At 36.1% G+C, this 19535-nt stretch overlaps 1 protein-coding gene across 1 annotated transcript in view; it reads left to right on the forward strand.

The window, feature by feature from the left end:
- The window catches only part of LOC145667684 (sodium-coupled monocarboxylate transporter 1-like), a 73528-nt gene that overhangs the window by 23676 nt on the left and 30317 nt on the right, over positions 1–19535 (forward strand). The window contains exons 6-7 of the mRNA XM_081735142.1: positions 1031–1098; positions 8184–8338. Coding sequence (XP_081591268.1) covers positions 1031–1098; positions 8184–8338 — 223 coding nt within the window. The remainder of the gene's footprint in view (positions 1–1030; positions 1099–8183; positions 8339–19535) is intronic.

A 19535-nucleotide genomic window follows, 5' to 3' on the forward strand; every position in this document is an offset into this window, starting at 1 on the left:
TTTATTCTTACTTTTGTATGTCAAACTCTTCATTTAAATATTTGATTAGAGATAAGTGTTGAGTCTGTCTCATCTCGAAAAGATGACGTGAATGTGACATCATGAATATTATGTCTCATAATGTCTCGTGGCAACAACAATTCTGTTCAACACTTTGTACTTATGTTTATTATTTCATTTTGGGTTTTTCTTACCAGGTTCACACATTCAACCAATTTAAACAATGATATTTTACATCAAGGATTGTTTTAAGTGATTTTTTATTAACATTTCTGAATGATTTGGCTTCTTGAGATCATAGAAACTGAAAGTGACTTCTAATAGAGAAATATTGATGGACGTGTGCACATGAGTACCTGAGTAACAAAATCATAATTGCGAAGAGCTTCATCGTAACTAAGCTGTTAGCGTATACGTTTTTGGCGTGGGAGACACGGGTTCGACTCCAGGTGGGAGCTCATGTGGTTCGGATCCCACGTTAAGCTATACGTTCACGACTTATATAGCCTCACTGCTCAAAGAGATTCTAAACTGAAAATCAAATCAAATAGTTAGAAAGTTTCTTTATACGTGGTATTTTCAGTCTTAATTCTCTACTTATTCCTCCGACTCTTAAGTCTGCAACTTGCCTTATTAGGTTGCAGGAGAAAGAAACTGGACATCTTACTTCTACTGTACTGTCTCAATGACCAACTAACTTACATTTTAAAAAGTGACCTGGAATCCGACTTTATTTATTACTGAATTCGAAATAAAATCGTAATAGTGCACTTTTGTATATTTGGTAACTTCTGAACGCATTTGCAGTGTTTAGGAAATACAAACAGCGTCTGGGGCATCTGTAACAGAGTTATCTTGATTAAATTTCCAGGACTAATAAGTAGAAAATCGTTTGTAAATTAAAGAAATAATAAATAATAAAAAATACATTTTTAAGAATTTATTTGCTAATTGACTGCAATACATGGCTGTTTAGGAAACAAATTGGATTTAGTTCTATTAGTCATTAATGTTCAATTACTTTTTTCAGTTGCGAACGTTAGTGTACATTTGGTGTCTCCTATCGTATGTGTTGTGTGCATTTTTTACACTACTCTGGTAAGTGAATTTCATAATCAGTATCTATTTCACTAATCAATAAACTGGTATTACTATCTTAAATTATTCATTTTTTAAATATAATAATGTCATATAAATGTAATTTACGGTTGCCTCAGAAATGACATTTAGAAAAGAACTTTAATAATTCATCGTGTATGTCACCCACTTTCGGTCTTTCTTTCTCTTTTTTTAACGCAAATAAAATAAGTGAGTCTTATTCAGTGTAGGTGGGGCCGCGGTGGCTCGGTAAAAGAGCGTTCACCTCTGGTGCTTGGGGTCCCTGGTTCTATCCCAGCTCGTTCCAGTGTCCAACTTTGTTTTGGACAAACCGCGCGAGCGTGGGTTTCCTCGAGTTTCTCCCTTTTCTCCCATTTTATTCATTCTATCCATTTCTCATCATCACCGTCTCCTTTAGCCTAGCCGGCATATGCCTGGGACGTAGAACTCAAAGATTTCATTTCATTTTCAGTACAGAAGAAAGACTTAAGCCTTAAGATATACGACTTTCAAGTAACAACCTACGGGATATATTCTCAAAAGATGGGTTTACAAACTATTCGCGTTTGGATATTTTGTTCAAGAATATATGCTGAACTCCGCTTTAAGGAGGGGTAGAAATCGTAAATAAATTCTCTAGGTCAGCAGGCACTTTTGATGGCCAAAGAATTGAAGTAAAATCCAACATATTAAAATTTGTGAGAAAAATTAATATTGTATCGGAGAAATGTAATAATCATATTAGACATTACAGTATAATGTCTTTGTATAAAGGAGTATTATACAAAACATATGAAAGGCTCTGCATATAATAGTGATATGTATAAAATAATGAGAAGGGATTCAAAGAAACTGATACGTAAAGCGTATGAATACTATGTTAAAGAAAGTGAGAAGGGAATTAAAGAAAATATAAGGTCATTTTGGTCTTTTATAAAAAGGAAAAAAATAGCAGTAATTCTAGTAATAATGTTATGACGTTGAATGGTACTGTATTGGATACAAACAAGCAAGTAGCTGATGGTTTCGCAAATTATTTCCGATCGGTATATGATAAAAATGTAGCATCATATAACTATTCTGACCCAATGCAAATGGAAGTGAGTAATACTTTAATAATGAATAAAATCTCAGATTAGGAATATAAAAGAACCACTAAAAAATTAAAACCCAAGAGAGCATGTGGAGCGGACGGAATTCCTCCATATCTGATAAAAGCATGTTCAGAAATTTTACATGAGCCATTGATTACATTATTTAACTTAGTACTTAAAACACAAACATTTCCCAATATTTGGAAAACAACTAGGGTATCACCAATTTTTAAAAGTGGGGATAATAGTAAAGTAGAAAATTATCGACCAATAGCCATAGTTTGTGCACCGGTGAAACTTCTTGAACAAATATTATATGATCGTATTTTCAATCACATAAAAAGCTACATTTGTGAAAATCAACATGGATTCTATCCTGGTCGCTCAACAGTAACAAATTTACTTAATTTTACCCAATTTGTTCACGAGGTTATTCATAATCGTAATCGTGTAGATGTAATATATATTGATTTTGCAAAGGCCTTTGACATGATTAACCATGACATACTTCTTACAAAACTTTCAATCTTAGGATTTTCATCAGAGTTACTCAAATTATTTATATCATACTTGAGTCAAAGAAAACAATATGTAAGTTTTCAACAATCAAAATCATTTTGCTATAATATGAATTCCGGAGTACCACAAGGCTCAAACTTGGGGCCCATATTATTCCTACTCTTTATAAATGATCTGCCAAGGTATGTTAAGAACTCAAAATACATATTGTATGCAGATGATGTTAAGTTGTATAAAGAAATACAAACGAATTCTGATATATTAAAACTGCAAGAAGATTTAAATAACATATAAATAACAGGGACTTGGGAGTTACATTTAGGAGTGAAATGTCTTTTAATAAACACACTTCATTGATCACAAAAGATGCCTTCAAGCAATTGGGGTTTGTAATCAGAAGCACTAAACTGTTTACAAACGTAAATGTCATTGGAACTCTTTTTAAAACTCTAGTACTGCCAAAATTGGAATATGGGTCAGTGATCTGGGCAGTTAAATGTAAGACTCAAGAAAATCAGATAGAAGCAATACAAAAAAGATTCCTAAGGTACTTATATTATAAGAAAACAGGATAGTCTGCTCTGGTAAATAAAATATCTTACTCTAATTTGTTAAGTGAATTTAATTATATTAAACTTTCTGCTAGATGTATTATTGCACAAGAAATATGTCTACACAAAATAGTAAATGGCGTATTTGATAATAGTGAATTTTTACAATACATTAAATTTAATATCAGTGACAGAACGTTAAGAACAAGAAATCTGTTGTGGTATAAAACATCCAAAACAAATACATACAAAAATTCACCATTGGTCAGAATGTGTAAGCTGTATAATAATGTAGCACAAAGTGTAGAAGAATTTGACCTTAATCTTAACCAGCAAGTGTTTATAAAATTAATCAAAAATAAATTTTTACTGAATAATAGTTCAGGATAAAATAAATATAGGTGTAATTATGGACTTTATCTATGTATTGATGTCTTCTTGCTTGCAAGTATATGTGCGTGTACTTATATGTGTATGTATTCATATAAAAACTATATACCTGTAGGATATGTACTTCAATATGTGTATCTGGAAATATTCAGAAGCATAAACCATAATTGTTGTTTATAGCGATATCTATTACCTAACTTTCTGTATCTGACAAGGGAACCTTCCGAAAATGATAGTTGCAGAAAAAGATGTAACATATGCCAATTGAAAGAGTTGTAACAGAAATGTTCATTCCCAAAAAATTAGCTGCCCATAGCAATAGGTTCAAGAAATACAAGAGGTGGAAGTTCGGGAAACAGCAAGGTTGGACAAGGGGGAAAAAGTGAAAATTCCGCGAAAAAAAAGGGGGGCACGGCAAAATACAATGCTGACAAGTGATGAATAAAAAGAGACTTGCCACAATAGGGAACAAATGAAGGCCACCAGTGGAGTTAACAGTGTTGCCAACTGCAATGAAAAGTACATGTTTTGCAAAGAGCACTATATGAATTGAGTGCAATATTCAGTGTCAACCTGTAATGTAGAACATAAGATATGACGTGTATAACCAGTGGTACAATATAAAAAAAGAAAATATATAAAAAGTACGAATAATACAGAAAAGACGAAGTTGGCCATAATGCGCCACATTTGATCACGAGCTGTGCATATTAGAATGAACAAAACAAGAAAGCACCAACTGTGCAGGAAACCGACGTACCTAGAGTCGATAAGAAAATCGAGTTCTAAAGTTGGCAACACTGGCCATGAAAATCCAGACAATTCTAATATAGTTAGGCCACTCGCTTCACACACACACAAAAAAAATCCGGCAAGAGGCATTAACCTTCGCATCATTTGTACATGCTCGTCAACATTGTACGTGCAATTGTTCGATGAGACAATGGTCCAAACAGGAGATACATTTGCAGTAAGCACATCGGAATAATGCCAATCCGTCACGCATGGTACAATGATCGCCTGTGAATGTCTCGAAACAGTACTCTAGAAGTGTCGGAACCTTTGGTGGTCTTTCTGTCACGTATCCATTCCTGTAGAAAGCAAACATAATCAATGGTTTGATCTGCTGTGTGCTGCTGTCTGCAGTACTATTACCGCCTATATGATATAACCAGAGTGTCCCACTTAACTCTGCGACTGAAATAGTTTCAAAACGAAAAAAATGTGACACATCCAGTTGTACAGGAATGTACCCGTGTCAGCGAGCGACAAACTTCTGTGAGACACAAGTGCCCCCAAGTCTCCCATCATAGGGTCCCAGGGGCCAATTTCAAAATTTCAAATAGCACCATCGGTCGAGTTATATTTCTTTCGATAAATCTTGGAATATGCAACAACGCATATCAGAAATATTTACTCTATGGGATTTGAAAATGGCCGCCAAAAATATCTGCTCGGTGACAAGAACTACCGGTACGTGCATTTTTGGCGGCCATTTTGAAACCCCTGTTTCTTATAGGCGGTGTTGTATCTATCCAGAGAAATATCATTCGCCCCCTGTTCCCATTTGAAATGTTGCGGTTGACCCCTCGAGCCTTATGATGGGGGCCCTGGGGGACTTGCTTCTTACAAAGTTTTCTTGGCCCTCGACATGAGTACATTCCTGTGCAATTGAATTTGCAATATCTCTTTTCGCTTCGCAGCAATTTGAGATGACAATGTTCGATGCTATATTAAGACACAACATATATTTGTGGCGGCAATTTTGAAAACCATGCTTCATATAGCAAACGTTTCCTATAGGTGTTGTTCCACATTCCATGATCTATCGAAAGAGGTACCACTCGGTCTCTGTTGCCATTTGAAAGTTTGAAGTTGGCTCCTGGGGCCCTATGATGGGGATCCTGGGGGCACTTGCTTCTCACAGACTTTTATCACCCCCTGACATTGGTACATTTCTGCACAACTGGATCCGTCACATTTTTGTTCGTTTCGCAAATCTTGCAGGTCACAAAGTTTGGTGGGACTCCCTGTATATTCCCACATACGACCCAACCATGACATAATGTTAACTACTTCTATTATCGATTGTTGGTTCAACCCAACCATTTCATGTTCCCCGGCTTGACATTGCCTCAATCACTCTAGCATTGATGCATTCCGAGTGATGCCTGTTGCCGGAATTTTCTTTTTGTGAAGCGAGTGGCCTAACTATTTATATATTAGACTTGTCTGGATGTTCATGGCCAGTGTTGCCAACTTTGGAACTCGTTTTTCTTTTCGGCTCTAGGTACGTCGGTTTCTTGCATAGTTGGTGCCTCTTGTTTTATTCATTCTAATATGCACAGCTCGTGATCAAATGTGGCGCATTATGGCCAACTCCGTCTTTTCCGTATTTTTCGTACTCCTGTTTTTTCTATTTTCTTTTGTTATATTGTACCACTGATTATACACATCATATCTTATGTTCTACATTACAGGTTGACACTGAATATTGCACTCAATTCATACAGTGCTCTTTGCAAAACATGTACTTTTCATTGCAGTTGGCAACACTGTTAACCCCACTGGTGGCCTTCATTTGTTTTGTTCCCTATTGTGGCAAGTCTCTTTCTATACATCACTTGTCAGCATTGTATTTTGCCGTGTCCACCTTTTTTGCGGAACTTGCACTTTTCCCCCCTTGTCCAACCTTGCTGTTTCCCGAACTTCCACCCCTTATATTTCTTGAACCTATTGCTATGGGCAGCTAATTTTTTGGGAATGAACATCTCTGTTACAGCTCTTTCAATTAGCATAGGTCACATCTTTCACTGCAACTATCATTTTCGGAAGGTTCCCTTGTGAGAAGAATGTTTCTGGTCATTTTTGTATTTTTGTGGTCTTTTTTGTATTTTTATTTTCATTTTTCTTTTTAATACTATCTTTTCTCTTTTTTAATTTTCATCACTTACTAATCTAGTAATTGTTCCTTTAATGTATGTAATAGATTGTAAGAGCCTTCTGTAAATGGATTTTTTTTCTCTGTTGAGGGTAAATAAATAAATAACGTGCAACACGTAATAAAGTACACTTTAAGTCCAATTAAAGTACAATTCGATGTAACAGGAGAGCTGGCTAAGTGGATAGCGTACGCGCCTCTGAAGTTGGAGACCAAGGTTCGATTTCCGATGGAAGCTCATGTGGTTCGGATTCAGTAGGTTCACGTCTCATATATCCTAGCTGCTGCACGAGACGTTAAATTCAAATTCAACTTGATGTAACAAGGTGTTTTGAAGCTTATAATTGAACTAAGGATCGTATTTTTACACAATATTTTAACGCATATCGTAAGAATTGTGCTTCTTCGCAATGTCTTTGAAACGTTGGTTATTTATTGTCAGTGTAGTTCTTATTCATGTTACTAATGCAAGCATATTAACATAAAATTAAATGCATCACCAAATGCTTAGTGGTTGTATCTTCAGTGTGTGTTGTTCTGGTTTTGATTAATTGAGAATACACAACTTCTTGGTAAAGTCAAAGGGTAAAGACATACCGAAATTACCTCGCCATCGAGGTCGAGGTTTGTTTAAGTCTTGGTCGCTACCTCGATACTGGCACAAACACGTGGATTCAAATGGGTAAGCGCTTGCCGTAGATGTACGCTACATCGCGAGGGTTGTCGTCGTTGTTAGGGTCGTCAAGTCTAGGAGGCTTAGGTGGGCGGGTCATGTAGCTAGAATGGGAGAAAGTAGAAACGCTTTCAAAGTCTTGACTGGAAGACCAATCGGAAAACGACCATTAGGAAGACCTAGGCGCAGATGGGAGGACAATATTAAGATGGATCTCGCAGAGATTGGAATACAAAGTAGAAACTGGATGCAGTTAGCTAAGGATAGAAGTCAGTGGAGAGCTTTTGTGAACGCGGCACTGAACCTCCGGGTTCCATAGGCCATAGAGTTAGTTAGTTACTTTAGATGGACAAGAGATGAAACTCAAATATTTTTGCGAAATAAGTGGCGAGACTTTGGCATTTTTCATATCTCGTCTTGTGTCCATTATTATTCATAAACTGTTTGGTCCTTTCAATTTAAAAATTGTGGTTTCGCAGTGATTTGTATGCACTGACGGAATAATTTCACAGTAATGTTTCTCCTCAAACTGGGAACTTACAGCGAGGGTACGACCTCCTCGCTATGTGCGCTCTTCATCCATCGCGACCTAGACATCGAGGTAGCGACCGCGACTTAAACCTCCACCTCGATCGCGAGGTATCTTTGGTATCCATTTACTTTAAGGATCCTATGACTTTTTTTTAGAGTTATTTCATTAGCAACCACAGACGTCCGGTCTAGAAAATACGGATCGGTAATGGGAATTATTTCGCTGACTTATTGCAACTTATCGATCTTAGTTCTTTCTCTGTCGTAATAAAAAAGATATTTGTTTACTTCATCAAATAAATTTCTTTCACATTTCTGTACTTTGGAAAGAATTTTCAAGAAAATGTCTTTATTATCACTTGTATATTCGTCACTTCATTTCGCAGGGAGGATTGAAAGCTGTTGTATGGACAGACACCATACAAACCATTATAATGTTTGCTACTTCATTTTTCGTGATTGCTATGGGGACAATCGACCTCGGAGGATTAGGGGAAGTATGGGCAAGAAGTGAAGCAAGTGGAAGGATTGAATTCTTTAAGTAAGTATTAGTTTGTAGAGGGCAAAGCTTTAGGGTCAAAGTGGTAAAAAAAGGCATTTTTGAGCCGCGCAGGAAACCTAACAAGTTTAAGAAACTTTTAAAGGCTTGATTAAGTTTGTCTTGTATTCAACGTTAACATCGAAGTCTTACTAAATTTTAGTTCATCGTTAATATCCAAGTCTTGCTAAATTTAACATGTGCCTAGTGCAAATTTCAGAGAGTTTATTTTGTACTTTTAAGTACACATAGTAATACACCATTGTAGACATTATCCATCTTCGGCAAGTCACATACAAGAAGTTATCAAGATAAGTAGTACGATCGTCATCTAACATTTTCGTTTTCATATAAATTAATCATTCTAATCCCATCTATTAATTATAGCTTCTATTGAGCCTTCTTCTTTACCTCCTATTAGTTCAGAATAGTGTTTTCTCTCAGAAAATGCTAAAAACATTTGCTATTTGATTTCCGTATTACATCCAATATTGTCGAGTTCTTGTTTCCTTTTAATTAATCAATGAACATCCTCTCATTGGTTTCTTATAAGATTCAGCTATTGCCCTCCAGTTTCCTTCGGAATATTGGAAATAAAATACAGTGTGTTTCAAAATGACTCTTCGGGGTTTTAAGGCTTTGCAGTATTATTACATTTAACGTAAAATTATAAACAATATATCAAATGAAAAAGCAGCTCAAACTGGTTTTGCTACATTTGTTCAATGTGAGTTTCATTCGTCACACGGCACACATCGAGCCAATAGTTGAGAAAGGCCCATCAACTTAAGGGAGTCTCGTTGCAACTGTACCTCTCGTGAGGATTTGTTGACCTCTAAATGCAAGTATTACGTGTGTTCAGATAGCATTTACATTAAATGTCGATTCATCACTGAAGACACGATCAAGAAAATCTTCATCATCATGCAGCAACGTATCATTTGCAATGTTGGCACGTAAATTGTAGTCTGTAGGCTCTAGAGCTTGTAGCAACTGCAAACGATAAGTATGTAGTTCTAAGCGTCTTCTTAAAAACTCTCCATACAGGCAGTTGCACTGTAAGTACAGATTAAATTTGTGCAAAATGTGCTTTTCCCCTCACTAGTCGCCATATTTGCTACCAGCGCATTCTAATGGCTGACAGAAGAAATAGTACATGCGCATGCTTGCGTACGATCTATTTCAGTTGCTCTTTCATTTGATGTATTACTTATAAATGTTAATTGTAATAAATACTACAAAGCTTTAAATCCCCTAAGTTCATTTTGAAACACCCTGTAGAATTATGTTCATTTTCAGTAGGCGAAAATAATTCGAATTGTGCGAAGAACTTTTGTAATCTTAATTGTTGTATAATTGATATTCGGTGTGTTATAAGGAAAAACCGTTACATAGTTGAAAATAATCTGGTTTATGCTTATTTTTATGCAAAGCAGTGTATATAGTGTTTGGTAGAATTAATCTTAAAATTTGTCTTTCAGAGGTAGTACTAATAAATTTTAGAGATTCATGCAAACAAAATTTCCCCAGACCTATTCGTTCCAGTAAATTAAGTTCAGCAGATAATTAGTCCAACGTAAAATTTGTTCATTAAAAATTTTGTTCAAAATTCAATTCGTTACTAAACATTTTGTCCAAAGTACAATTAGTCCGTAAGACATCTTGCCAAATGTCCCAAGTAAAATTTGTCCTCGAATTTTGAATCAAACACCGATATGCCATTAGAGCTTTTGTCCAAAGTACATTTTGTTCATTCAACATTCGGTACAAAGTAAATTTTGTACAAACACGTTTGGTGCAACGTAGGTTTTCTCTAAAAATATTTTAAAAGGAGTATTTTGCAATTATTGTTGTGCAACTTACAGTATGTTTCGTAGTTTGTTGTTGTATTTGAAACTTACCATATGTAATACTAATATTTTACTTCAGCGTATTAGTTTAGCAATACAGAGAGGTAATGCGGTCAGCATTTTAATTTCCTACCCTTCTTCAAAAATGGAAAATTTTTATTTGAGATGAACGTGAATTTATGAATATTTGCGACTGAAAAGTTTGTAAAGTAAATTTTGTCAACTCCATGATATTTTCTCCTGTTGCTTCCAAACATGTGGAGGATGGATTTATTCGCTATTTTTAGTTACGAAGTTAATTTGTTCTACACACACAGAGACACACACAAAAAAATTACTAGTTGCATTTTCCGTCATTGTTACTGTCATTATCTTTATTATTTATTTTGTAAAGTATATCTAGCAACTAGCAAGTAATATGTGCGAACTAGCAAAAACATCTGCAATTAGATCATTGTTAGTACAACCACAATAGCATAATGGTTTAGTATTATTTACTAAATAAATGATCATTTTCTTCTAATAATTCGTAATACATTTTTACAAGGGATTTTAAAAAAGTTCAAAATGTTAAAACAAAATACATTTTAATGTAATATTTCCCTTAATTTTATTAAACATGTCATGTCAATAAAAAACTAATATCAATGTTAATAATAATAAAATGTGTCATCTACAAAGAATGTACAATCGAAAACTGACATATTTGTGAATATATGTTCTACTTAAGGTTGCTTAATATTTAAGTAATAAAACAAACAACAAGACACGAACTCGTGAAATGTCCTTTCAGCGACATACTAAATTTTCAAAGGTTCTTTGATCTTAAGCCTGGTTCATCAGATATGGAAACGGTAAAACCATAATACTATCTAATATATCTAGTAAATGAAACAAGGGGTTAATTTACGTATATCATTTTTTAAATAATGAAACATTTGAAGGTGTCAGCGGTAAGAACTAATCAATTGTAAACTCTTTGCGTTTTTGTTAGTTCAAGCACCATTTTTTTAAAATCTCAACCCCAATGTCTTATGATACATTATATTAATCTCTTACAATATTAATCATTCCCTTGGCATTCTCTTGTTCTTTTGTCTCATTAATCATTTATCGAGGGTAAGTCAAAAATTATCCACAATTTTGACATAACTCTTCTTACATTCTTCATAATAATCTTTGTCCTGATGTACTGTATGTTACTGTAATGCTATTGTGGTCATGCTATGAAAGTTGCCAATTCCTACATTTGTCTTCTTTTTATTGTAGACACATCATGGCCGCTCCATTAGAAGTTTGCAATAAAGGGGAACAACGAGTAGTGATCCCTTTTTTTGTGCTCGGAAGGTGTATCAGGGACTGGAATCCAACAAACACTTTCAGCACAATACGAAAAAAAAAATATGTTGCAACGGAGTACAGGGTTTGTCCGGGAAGTAATAGGACTTACTTTATTCCGACATGACTGTACTTCGGAGCGTGCGCGCACCGACTGGATCCAGTAGAGAGTGTTCCTAGCTAACGAACGAGTGGCTGGTCAATTGTCTCTGAGCACACGGAGAGTCAGGACAGGCTTTTTTGCCCGACGTGTTTCTGTGAGTGGTGCAAGCCGAAAATGCAGTGTTCGTTAGAGCAGATATACGCGATTAAATTCTGTGTTAAACTCGGTAAATCTGCGACAGAGACGTTTGATATGATCAAGCAGGCTTACCCAGATGATGCTTTAGCGGTGGTTTCGGTGGCACAAGACCTTTTCGAGGGGCCGGGAAGAGGTCACCGATGAAGACTGTGCTGGAAGACCTTCGACTTCGACAAACACCGACAATGTGACTCGTCTGCGCGAAGTTTTGAACTCAGACCGTCGACTAAGTATTCGTTTAATCGCCCAGATGTTAAATTTACCAAAAACTGTGGTTCATGAAATTGTGACGGAGCATTTGAACATGCGCAAGGTGTGCGCGAAGATTGTCCCAAAAGTGCTCACTGACGACCAGAAATTGCGGCGAGTGGAATTGTGCCAAGAAAATTTGAATATGTGTGAAAGTGACCCCCAATTTTTGAATAACGTAATCACAGGTGACCAATCATGGATCTTTGAGTATGCTCCCGAGACAAAGAGGCAATCTTCCGAGTGGCACACGCCGGCGTCTCCTCGCCCAAAAAGGGAAGAATGAGCAAATCCAAAGTGAAAACGATGCTCACTTGTCTTTTTTGACATCAAAGGCATCGTCCACCATGAATTTGTTCCTCCTGGACAAACCGTCAACGCCAAGTTTTACGTGGAAGTGCTCAAGAGACTCAAACGAAGGGTCAATCGGGTCCGACCAGACATCTTAGCCGACTGGAAGCTGCACCACGACAACGCCCCGGCTCACACCGCCTCTCTTGTGAAGAGCTACCTGACCAAGGCCGGCATCCCAACGCTTCCACAGCTGTCCTACAGCCCAGATGTGGCTCCCCTGGACTTCTTTTTGTTTCCTCGCCTGAAACGTCCGATGAAAGGCAAGCATTTTGAGACGAAAGAGGGGAGCCAAGCAGCTTGCATCGCGGCTCTCAAGGCTATTCCGGAGAATGACTTCCGTGACTCCTTCAATGCTTGGAAATCGCGCTGGCAGCGCTGCATCGACGCAGAAGGAGCCTATTTTGAAAGTTTTTAAAGAATTGTAACGATTGGCTAAATAATGTTTTTAAAAAATCGACTCAGTCCTATTACTTTCCGCACAAACCCTGTATGTACGAATGGTTTGAAAACTTCAAAAATGGTTGCACAAGTGTTACGTACGAGGAAGGAGCCGGAAGACCATCTACAGCCACAAATGATGACGAGTGACTATTGATGAAGTGACACATCGTCTGAAAATTAGTCATGGTTTCTGATACACCTTCCGACTACAAAAATCGGATCATTGCTCGTTGTTCTTCTTTGGTGCAAACATCTCTTTGGTGCAACAAAAGGAAGTCAAATGGAGGAATTAGGATCAAACTTTCATAGCATGACCACAACAGCATAACAGTAAAATAAACAAGGACAGACGTCAGCATGAACAATGTAAGGAAAGTTACAGCTACATTGTGGAGGAAGACAAATGGAGGAATTAGGATCAAACTTTCATAACATGAACCACAACAGCATAACAATAAAAAAAAGGAAGAAAGAGGCCTGTATTAACAATGTACGTATAGTTAGGTCAAAATTGTGGATAATTTTTGACTGACCTTCGTATAAGGAAAGATTATGAAAATTCAAACCTTATCGGAATGAATAAGCAATTATGAAGCATAAAGCAGTACAATGCTGCTGTTAGTGAAGTTTGTTATTGCAACACACTAAAAAAATATATATCCTAAAGAAAAGGGAATTGTGTAGTTATTTCCTTCTTCCAAATGACGATTCATTTCATCCAAAGACGGCAGAGAGCGTTTAATAAGCAGGAATAATACAAGGTCGTATCCAGAAAGTCGTCCTCCAGGATGCCGTTCAGTGTCCTCGTCGCCGCCGCTTGGACCGCTTCCACCGAGTCGAAACGATGACTCTTGAGCTGCCTCTTGATACGGGGAAACAGGTAGAAGTCCGGCGGTGTCACATCAGGGCTGTAGCGGGATGAGGCAACGTGGAAACACCGAATTTAGTCAGAAGATCCCTCACAATCCACGTGCCGTGGCACGGCTAGTGATGGGCAGTGGGAATATTCCCGGTGGGAAGGAATTTAAAAATGGGAATATTCCCGGTTTTTTCCCTGGCCTATAAATTCCCGGGAAGGAATTTATTTTATTTTCTTTACTTTATCTTACAAATTCTAAGAACCATATGGCTAATTACTTTATTTTAATATATTATGATTTACTTCTAGGTTTTAAAGAATTTGGAGGTTAAAAAAATTAAAATTATTTGACCGTACTTTATATAACTAATAACATGCTTTTTAAAGTTCCATTTCCATTTGCACTGAAAAGTAGGGTAATTGTTTAGTATTGGAGGCCAAAACTAGCAAAAAGTAGGATGATTAATTACGGAAGAAATGAGTTGATAGTGATGTTCAAGTTGTCAAGAAAGTATCGAACATATTTTTTTAAGGTAGTAGGGGATTTATACAAACCGTAAAGGTAAGTGGAAGTGATTTATGTGAGAAAAAAAAATAAATTGTTGGTAACGAAGATAGAAAACAACGTGCCATGCGGGGCTCTAACCCGCCTTCATTCGCTAACGCTCGCTCTGCAATGCTGTCTGAATTTAATGTTGGTAACGTAATTTAACGTATGAAACCATAAAACAACCGCATCGGAATAGCATATCGCAAAAAAGTAGGTGTAAAAGATGGCCCCCAATGCTAAAGAACTGCCAAAATTAGCAAAATAGGCTACTAATTTACAAATAATAAAAAGGAACCATTTTGTAAAGTAATTTAGAATTATGTAGAAATAGAGATGAAATACTATTAATAATTCCTGAACCATCATTAGTAATAGGCGTCGGTCTCTCTTCTCTCTCTGACTCGAATTTCTGAAGAGGTACTCGGACTTTTTTTACATGCGAATTAACGAATGGAATTTCGAGAAATAGGTAGAATGAAAGGTCGTGTATGGCAATGTTACGTGCTAAAATATAAAGATAAGTAAGTAAGTATCTTGCAAATTTTGTGAACCTAAATATGTATGCGCAAATGTTGATAAATTGGTGGGACATGTATCTTCTAGCATTTACCCAATCTAATTGGTTTATAACATTTATAAATTTAATGTGTTTATAATATCAGTAATAGAGTCAAGTTGAGCAAATCCACTTACATATAAATTTAAATTGTTACTATATTTATTTACTATATAATTTTTTCACACAGATTTAATTGATACAACATATTGTAAATAAATATACATTTATGCGTACTCTCTAAATATAATAAAGTGTTAATTAAGTAACATAGTACCGTTCAGAAGATATAGATTTTAAAGAATCCTCTGTGGACAACAGTAATAATATGCTGTGATATAAAAATTATTTCAACTTTGAAATCATAATATAGTAATAGAATGCAATTTTCTTTCTGATTGCACATAAATTCCCAGATAAATTCTCATTTTGGGAATCTTCCCGGGAATTTACCCATCACTAGGCACGGCGCGTTGACATGCTGGAGCTTCCGTTTCCCCATCAGGTCTGGTCGCACGCTTGAGACCCGATTTCGAAGCCGTGTGAGCACTTCCACGTAAACTCTTGCATTTACACTCTGACCAGAAGGTACAAACTCCTTATGGACAATGCCACGACGGTAAAAAATTCAATCAACATCGATTTCACTTTCGATTTCGCTTCTTTTTGCGAGGTGATTGTGCGGCTCATGGTATCCTCCTTGTAGGCCTCCTTAAGCATGTCCTTGGTTTCGGTCGCTGATTTTCCCAGTCTGACGAAAACTTGATGGCGTACCGCTGCTCCAAATTTCGCTCCATCACAACTGACAACGTGGCGTTACAACAGAAGGTCACTAACACAGTGCTCCACACTCAACTAACGCACGCAGGCGACTGCCGCCGGTCGATACCTGTTCCAAGACACACCTCCATAACATCCGGCCTTGCAGCCCCCCTACATTGCTCCGCGCGTGCGGGAGAAAATCAGTCCTACTACTTCTGAATACGACCCTGTACATAGGATAAACTAAGATGCATTAAACTGCTTTACCACTGATCCACTGTGTTCCAGTTGATATTGATAAAGTTGTCGATATTAATATTTATTGCAACATAAGTAAAGATAGTTAAAGAAAATGTTTAAAAATGCTTTAATTTCAATTAAAAACAGATCTTACACATATAATAGAACAGGAACTATAATGGAATTAGTTAGGAAGAAACACGAAGGTTTCTCTAATGATTATCTTTAAAAGATTCTGTTAGCGCGGTGCTTATTAGCATCCTGCAGTTGAAATATTTTCTGCTTTTTTTTTCATGCAGTATACTATAATTTGAAGTAATAATGCAGCGTGTTATGAGGAATATGAACTCCTTAAAATTTGTGGTGGCGCCTTCTGTTTCAGTAGACTAATTAGCATATAAGTGAGACCGTTTCTGAAGAAAGTAACTTTACTATGTAGATCTTTGATTTATGTTGCACAGAATAGAAGTTACAATGCAGTATGTCTTGAAAAACCGGAATTTTCCTCTATCCTTCAGTTTGTATTTTTTGATGCTCACTTTCTCGGTGCGCTGTGTAACTCAATTTCATAATAATTCCCTTGTTTCCTGATGCACAGAACAAACATTTTGATGGAGCAAGAAAATAACAAATAAAGATCCGTGTGAAACACATATACTTCGCTTGTGCACACTCACTCTGTAATTTGGGAACGAAGGGGGTCTAGGGTGATTGCTGTTCCCTAAAATATATTTATGTTTTGTTTTGTTGTATTTCGGAAACAATTAACATATTTATATGTATCTACTATTACATTAATGGTGTGTTCCCCAAATATTTCATCCTTTCCACTCGAAAATTTTCTCATTTTTAAAGCACTGTATAGCATATTTTTTGAACTTACTTTTTTGAATATGTTGTGAAAACCAGCTTAAACCCAATACATGTTCTCAATACAAATCGGAAATATTTTCTGTCATCATTAGATATAAAATGGTATTTACATCTTCTCAAGTTCCAAAGTTCCTGCACAAAGTAATAATAACTAGCAAACCCGCATGTCCTGTGCAAGCGGAGGATACTATTGTTGTCTGAGTGATTGAATATGATACAAAATTTAAAATATTTATGGCTAGAAAAGTAGTTTTAATAACATGTTAACAATATCTTTAATTAAGAATTTCTGGATAATTATTCGAATTTAACACGTCCTCGAATCTAACACGCACCCCGATTTCGCTGGGTTAAATTAAGGAAAAATAATAATATGTTCATAATGAGGAACTACATAATTTATATGTTTTACCCAACATTGTTAGGGTTGTCAAGTCTAGGAGGCTTAGGTGGGTAGGTCATGTAGCTAGAATGGAAAAAAGTAGAAACGCTTTCAAAGTCTTGACTGGAAGACCAATCGGAAAACGACCATTAGGAAGACCTAGGCGCAGATGGGAGGACAATATTAAGATGGATCTCGCAGAGATTGGAATACAAAGTAGAAAGTGGATGCAGTTAGCTAAGGATAGAAGTCAGTGGAGAGCTTTTGTGAACTCGGCATTGAAGCTCCGGGTTCCATAGGCCATAGAGTTAGTTAGTTAGTTAGTAATATGTCCAGGTTTTACTATTACTAAAGTGGTCTTTGATATTGGTCATTTTCAGTTATTTTTATATATCCCTCTCCCCTCTACATGTTGCGGGGCACGGCATGATAAAAATTATCCCAGGCCCGAATATCATCTATGTTGAAAATTTGATCGAAATTGGTCGTTTGGTTCAAGAATTATTAAGTTTCATACATTTGCTTATTTTTACCCACCTCTTTCCCCGCCCTAAGTTCTACCATCGAAGTAAAATAAAAAAAATCTTCCCAGGTTCGAACTTCATTTATGTTGAAAATTTGATCGAGATCAGTCAGGCGGTTGAATAGATTAAGAGTCACAAACATAGTCACTTTCAATTTGGATCTGAAGTTGTTTTGTCACTGACACCTCTATACATAACACCCGAATTATATAAACCAATCTAAAATAAGTGATTTAGTTGTTACAAATAATTGTTACATGATAAACAGATACGCACTCTACTGGCTGGCTATGAAACTTCCAATAAATACGTCCCACCTCACGGAAGGAACATCAGGCTTGAGGAACTGACAGGAAATTAAAGTTGGATTTGTTTGTCCATTACTATAAACAAAGGTTTTTCAGCAGATAAATATGGATTACTATGATGGTATTTGAAACAAAACTTTTACAGGATGCTTATACAGTATTTGATTATTTAACAATGTAAAACAGCAAAATAATTTTATAGTTTGCATAAAGAACACAAGACAAAAGGAAACCTATAACTCACACTTCCTGCGTTCCTTCATGATAGCCATTCTGGTTCATTTCAAAACTCTTATAGTTTACTGTAGTGCCGGTAGATCAAGCAAGTCTATGAACCATGCGCAGCAACTACCTGCGTGCTCTGGGGCTCCGGCACCCACAGAAATAATCTTGTGGGTGTGATGCACCCACAAGATTTTTAGTTTGGACCCGGGTTTGAACCTGTTTCTCTTGCATTTAAGTCAGCCGTCTTACCGTCTGAGCTAGAGCAGCCATAACTTATCCTTATATTACCGGTATATTTTACTTTATAACAGCAGAGTCCTTTATACCAGTGTTCATAAAAGATTTTAACTAAAAGCAAAGGCGCCGATATTGTGGTTTCCAAGGGGGTGCAAATATAAGCGAAGTTTCAAATATAGTTTCAAATTTTGCTATAACAAATGTAAAGATTTTATTGGACTTTCGATATTCCCAAGTACGATTTTCTCTTAGGGGGGGCGAGCGCCCCACCTTTCCCCCCTGATGGGCGTCCTTGACTAAAAGTAAATCAGTCAAATATCGAGACTTCCCTGGAAACATATAGGCTATTTATGCACCCACATAAATTTTGGAAAGTCGGCGCCGTTGCTATGAACAATAACATCTGGTATCTAAGATAACAGACATTTTCAAATAAACATTTCATAACAAGCATAAGAAATAACGGAATAAAGAACATGATAATTGGAATGGGAAAAATGGGTTAAACAGAAAAAAATGTTTATCATCCTGTAGCAAAAAACACCGATTACGAATTAATTAAGAAAACCTTGAGAAGTACTTCTTACCGAAACAAAGTGTGTGAATGCATTAATTAGAAAATAGTCAATTTATTAATATAATTTTCAAGTGAGAATACAAAGAGTCGTTAGCTAACTAATGCGTTTATCCTATCGTATAATAAATAACTTTGAAATCAAATTATAACACCGCATTGTTAGCAAAAATAGTAGCTACTTTCAAAAGACTAGCTTATCAAATCCCATGATGAATGTTGTTAATACAGAAGTATGAGTGAGATTTATAATTCACTTGGTTTTATAAACAATAGCAGTCATAGAATTATCCCCTTTACAGCAAGTACTTCTAAAATATATGATAAATGAATCTCAATTAGCGATCTACATCAAGAATCGTCTGCAATCTAATGATTTGCTTTAATTAATAAGGCAATTAAAGGCACACTGTATAAGTTTCAATATCACCCTGAACTTTTTTTTTCCTTGCTTTGCACAGTGTTTGTAAATTAACAGTACATTTGTATATCAGAGTACTTGTTTAGCACATTTATTATTTAAATGTAAAGCTTGATAAAATTGTGATCTTCCGTTAATGTTTTTTTTTCTTTTTGA

This window comes from Thermobia domestica, chromosome 13 (assembly GCF_964235325.1).
Source record: "Thermobia domestica chromosome 13, izTheDome1.hap1.1, whole genome shotgun sequence".
Taxonomy (NCBI): domain Eukaryota; kingdom Metazoa; phylum Arthropoda; class Insecta; order Zygentoma; family Lepismatidae; genus Thermobia; species Thermobia domestica.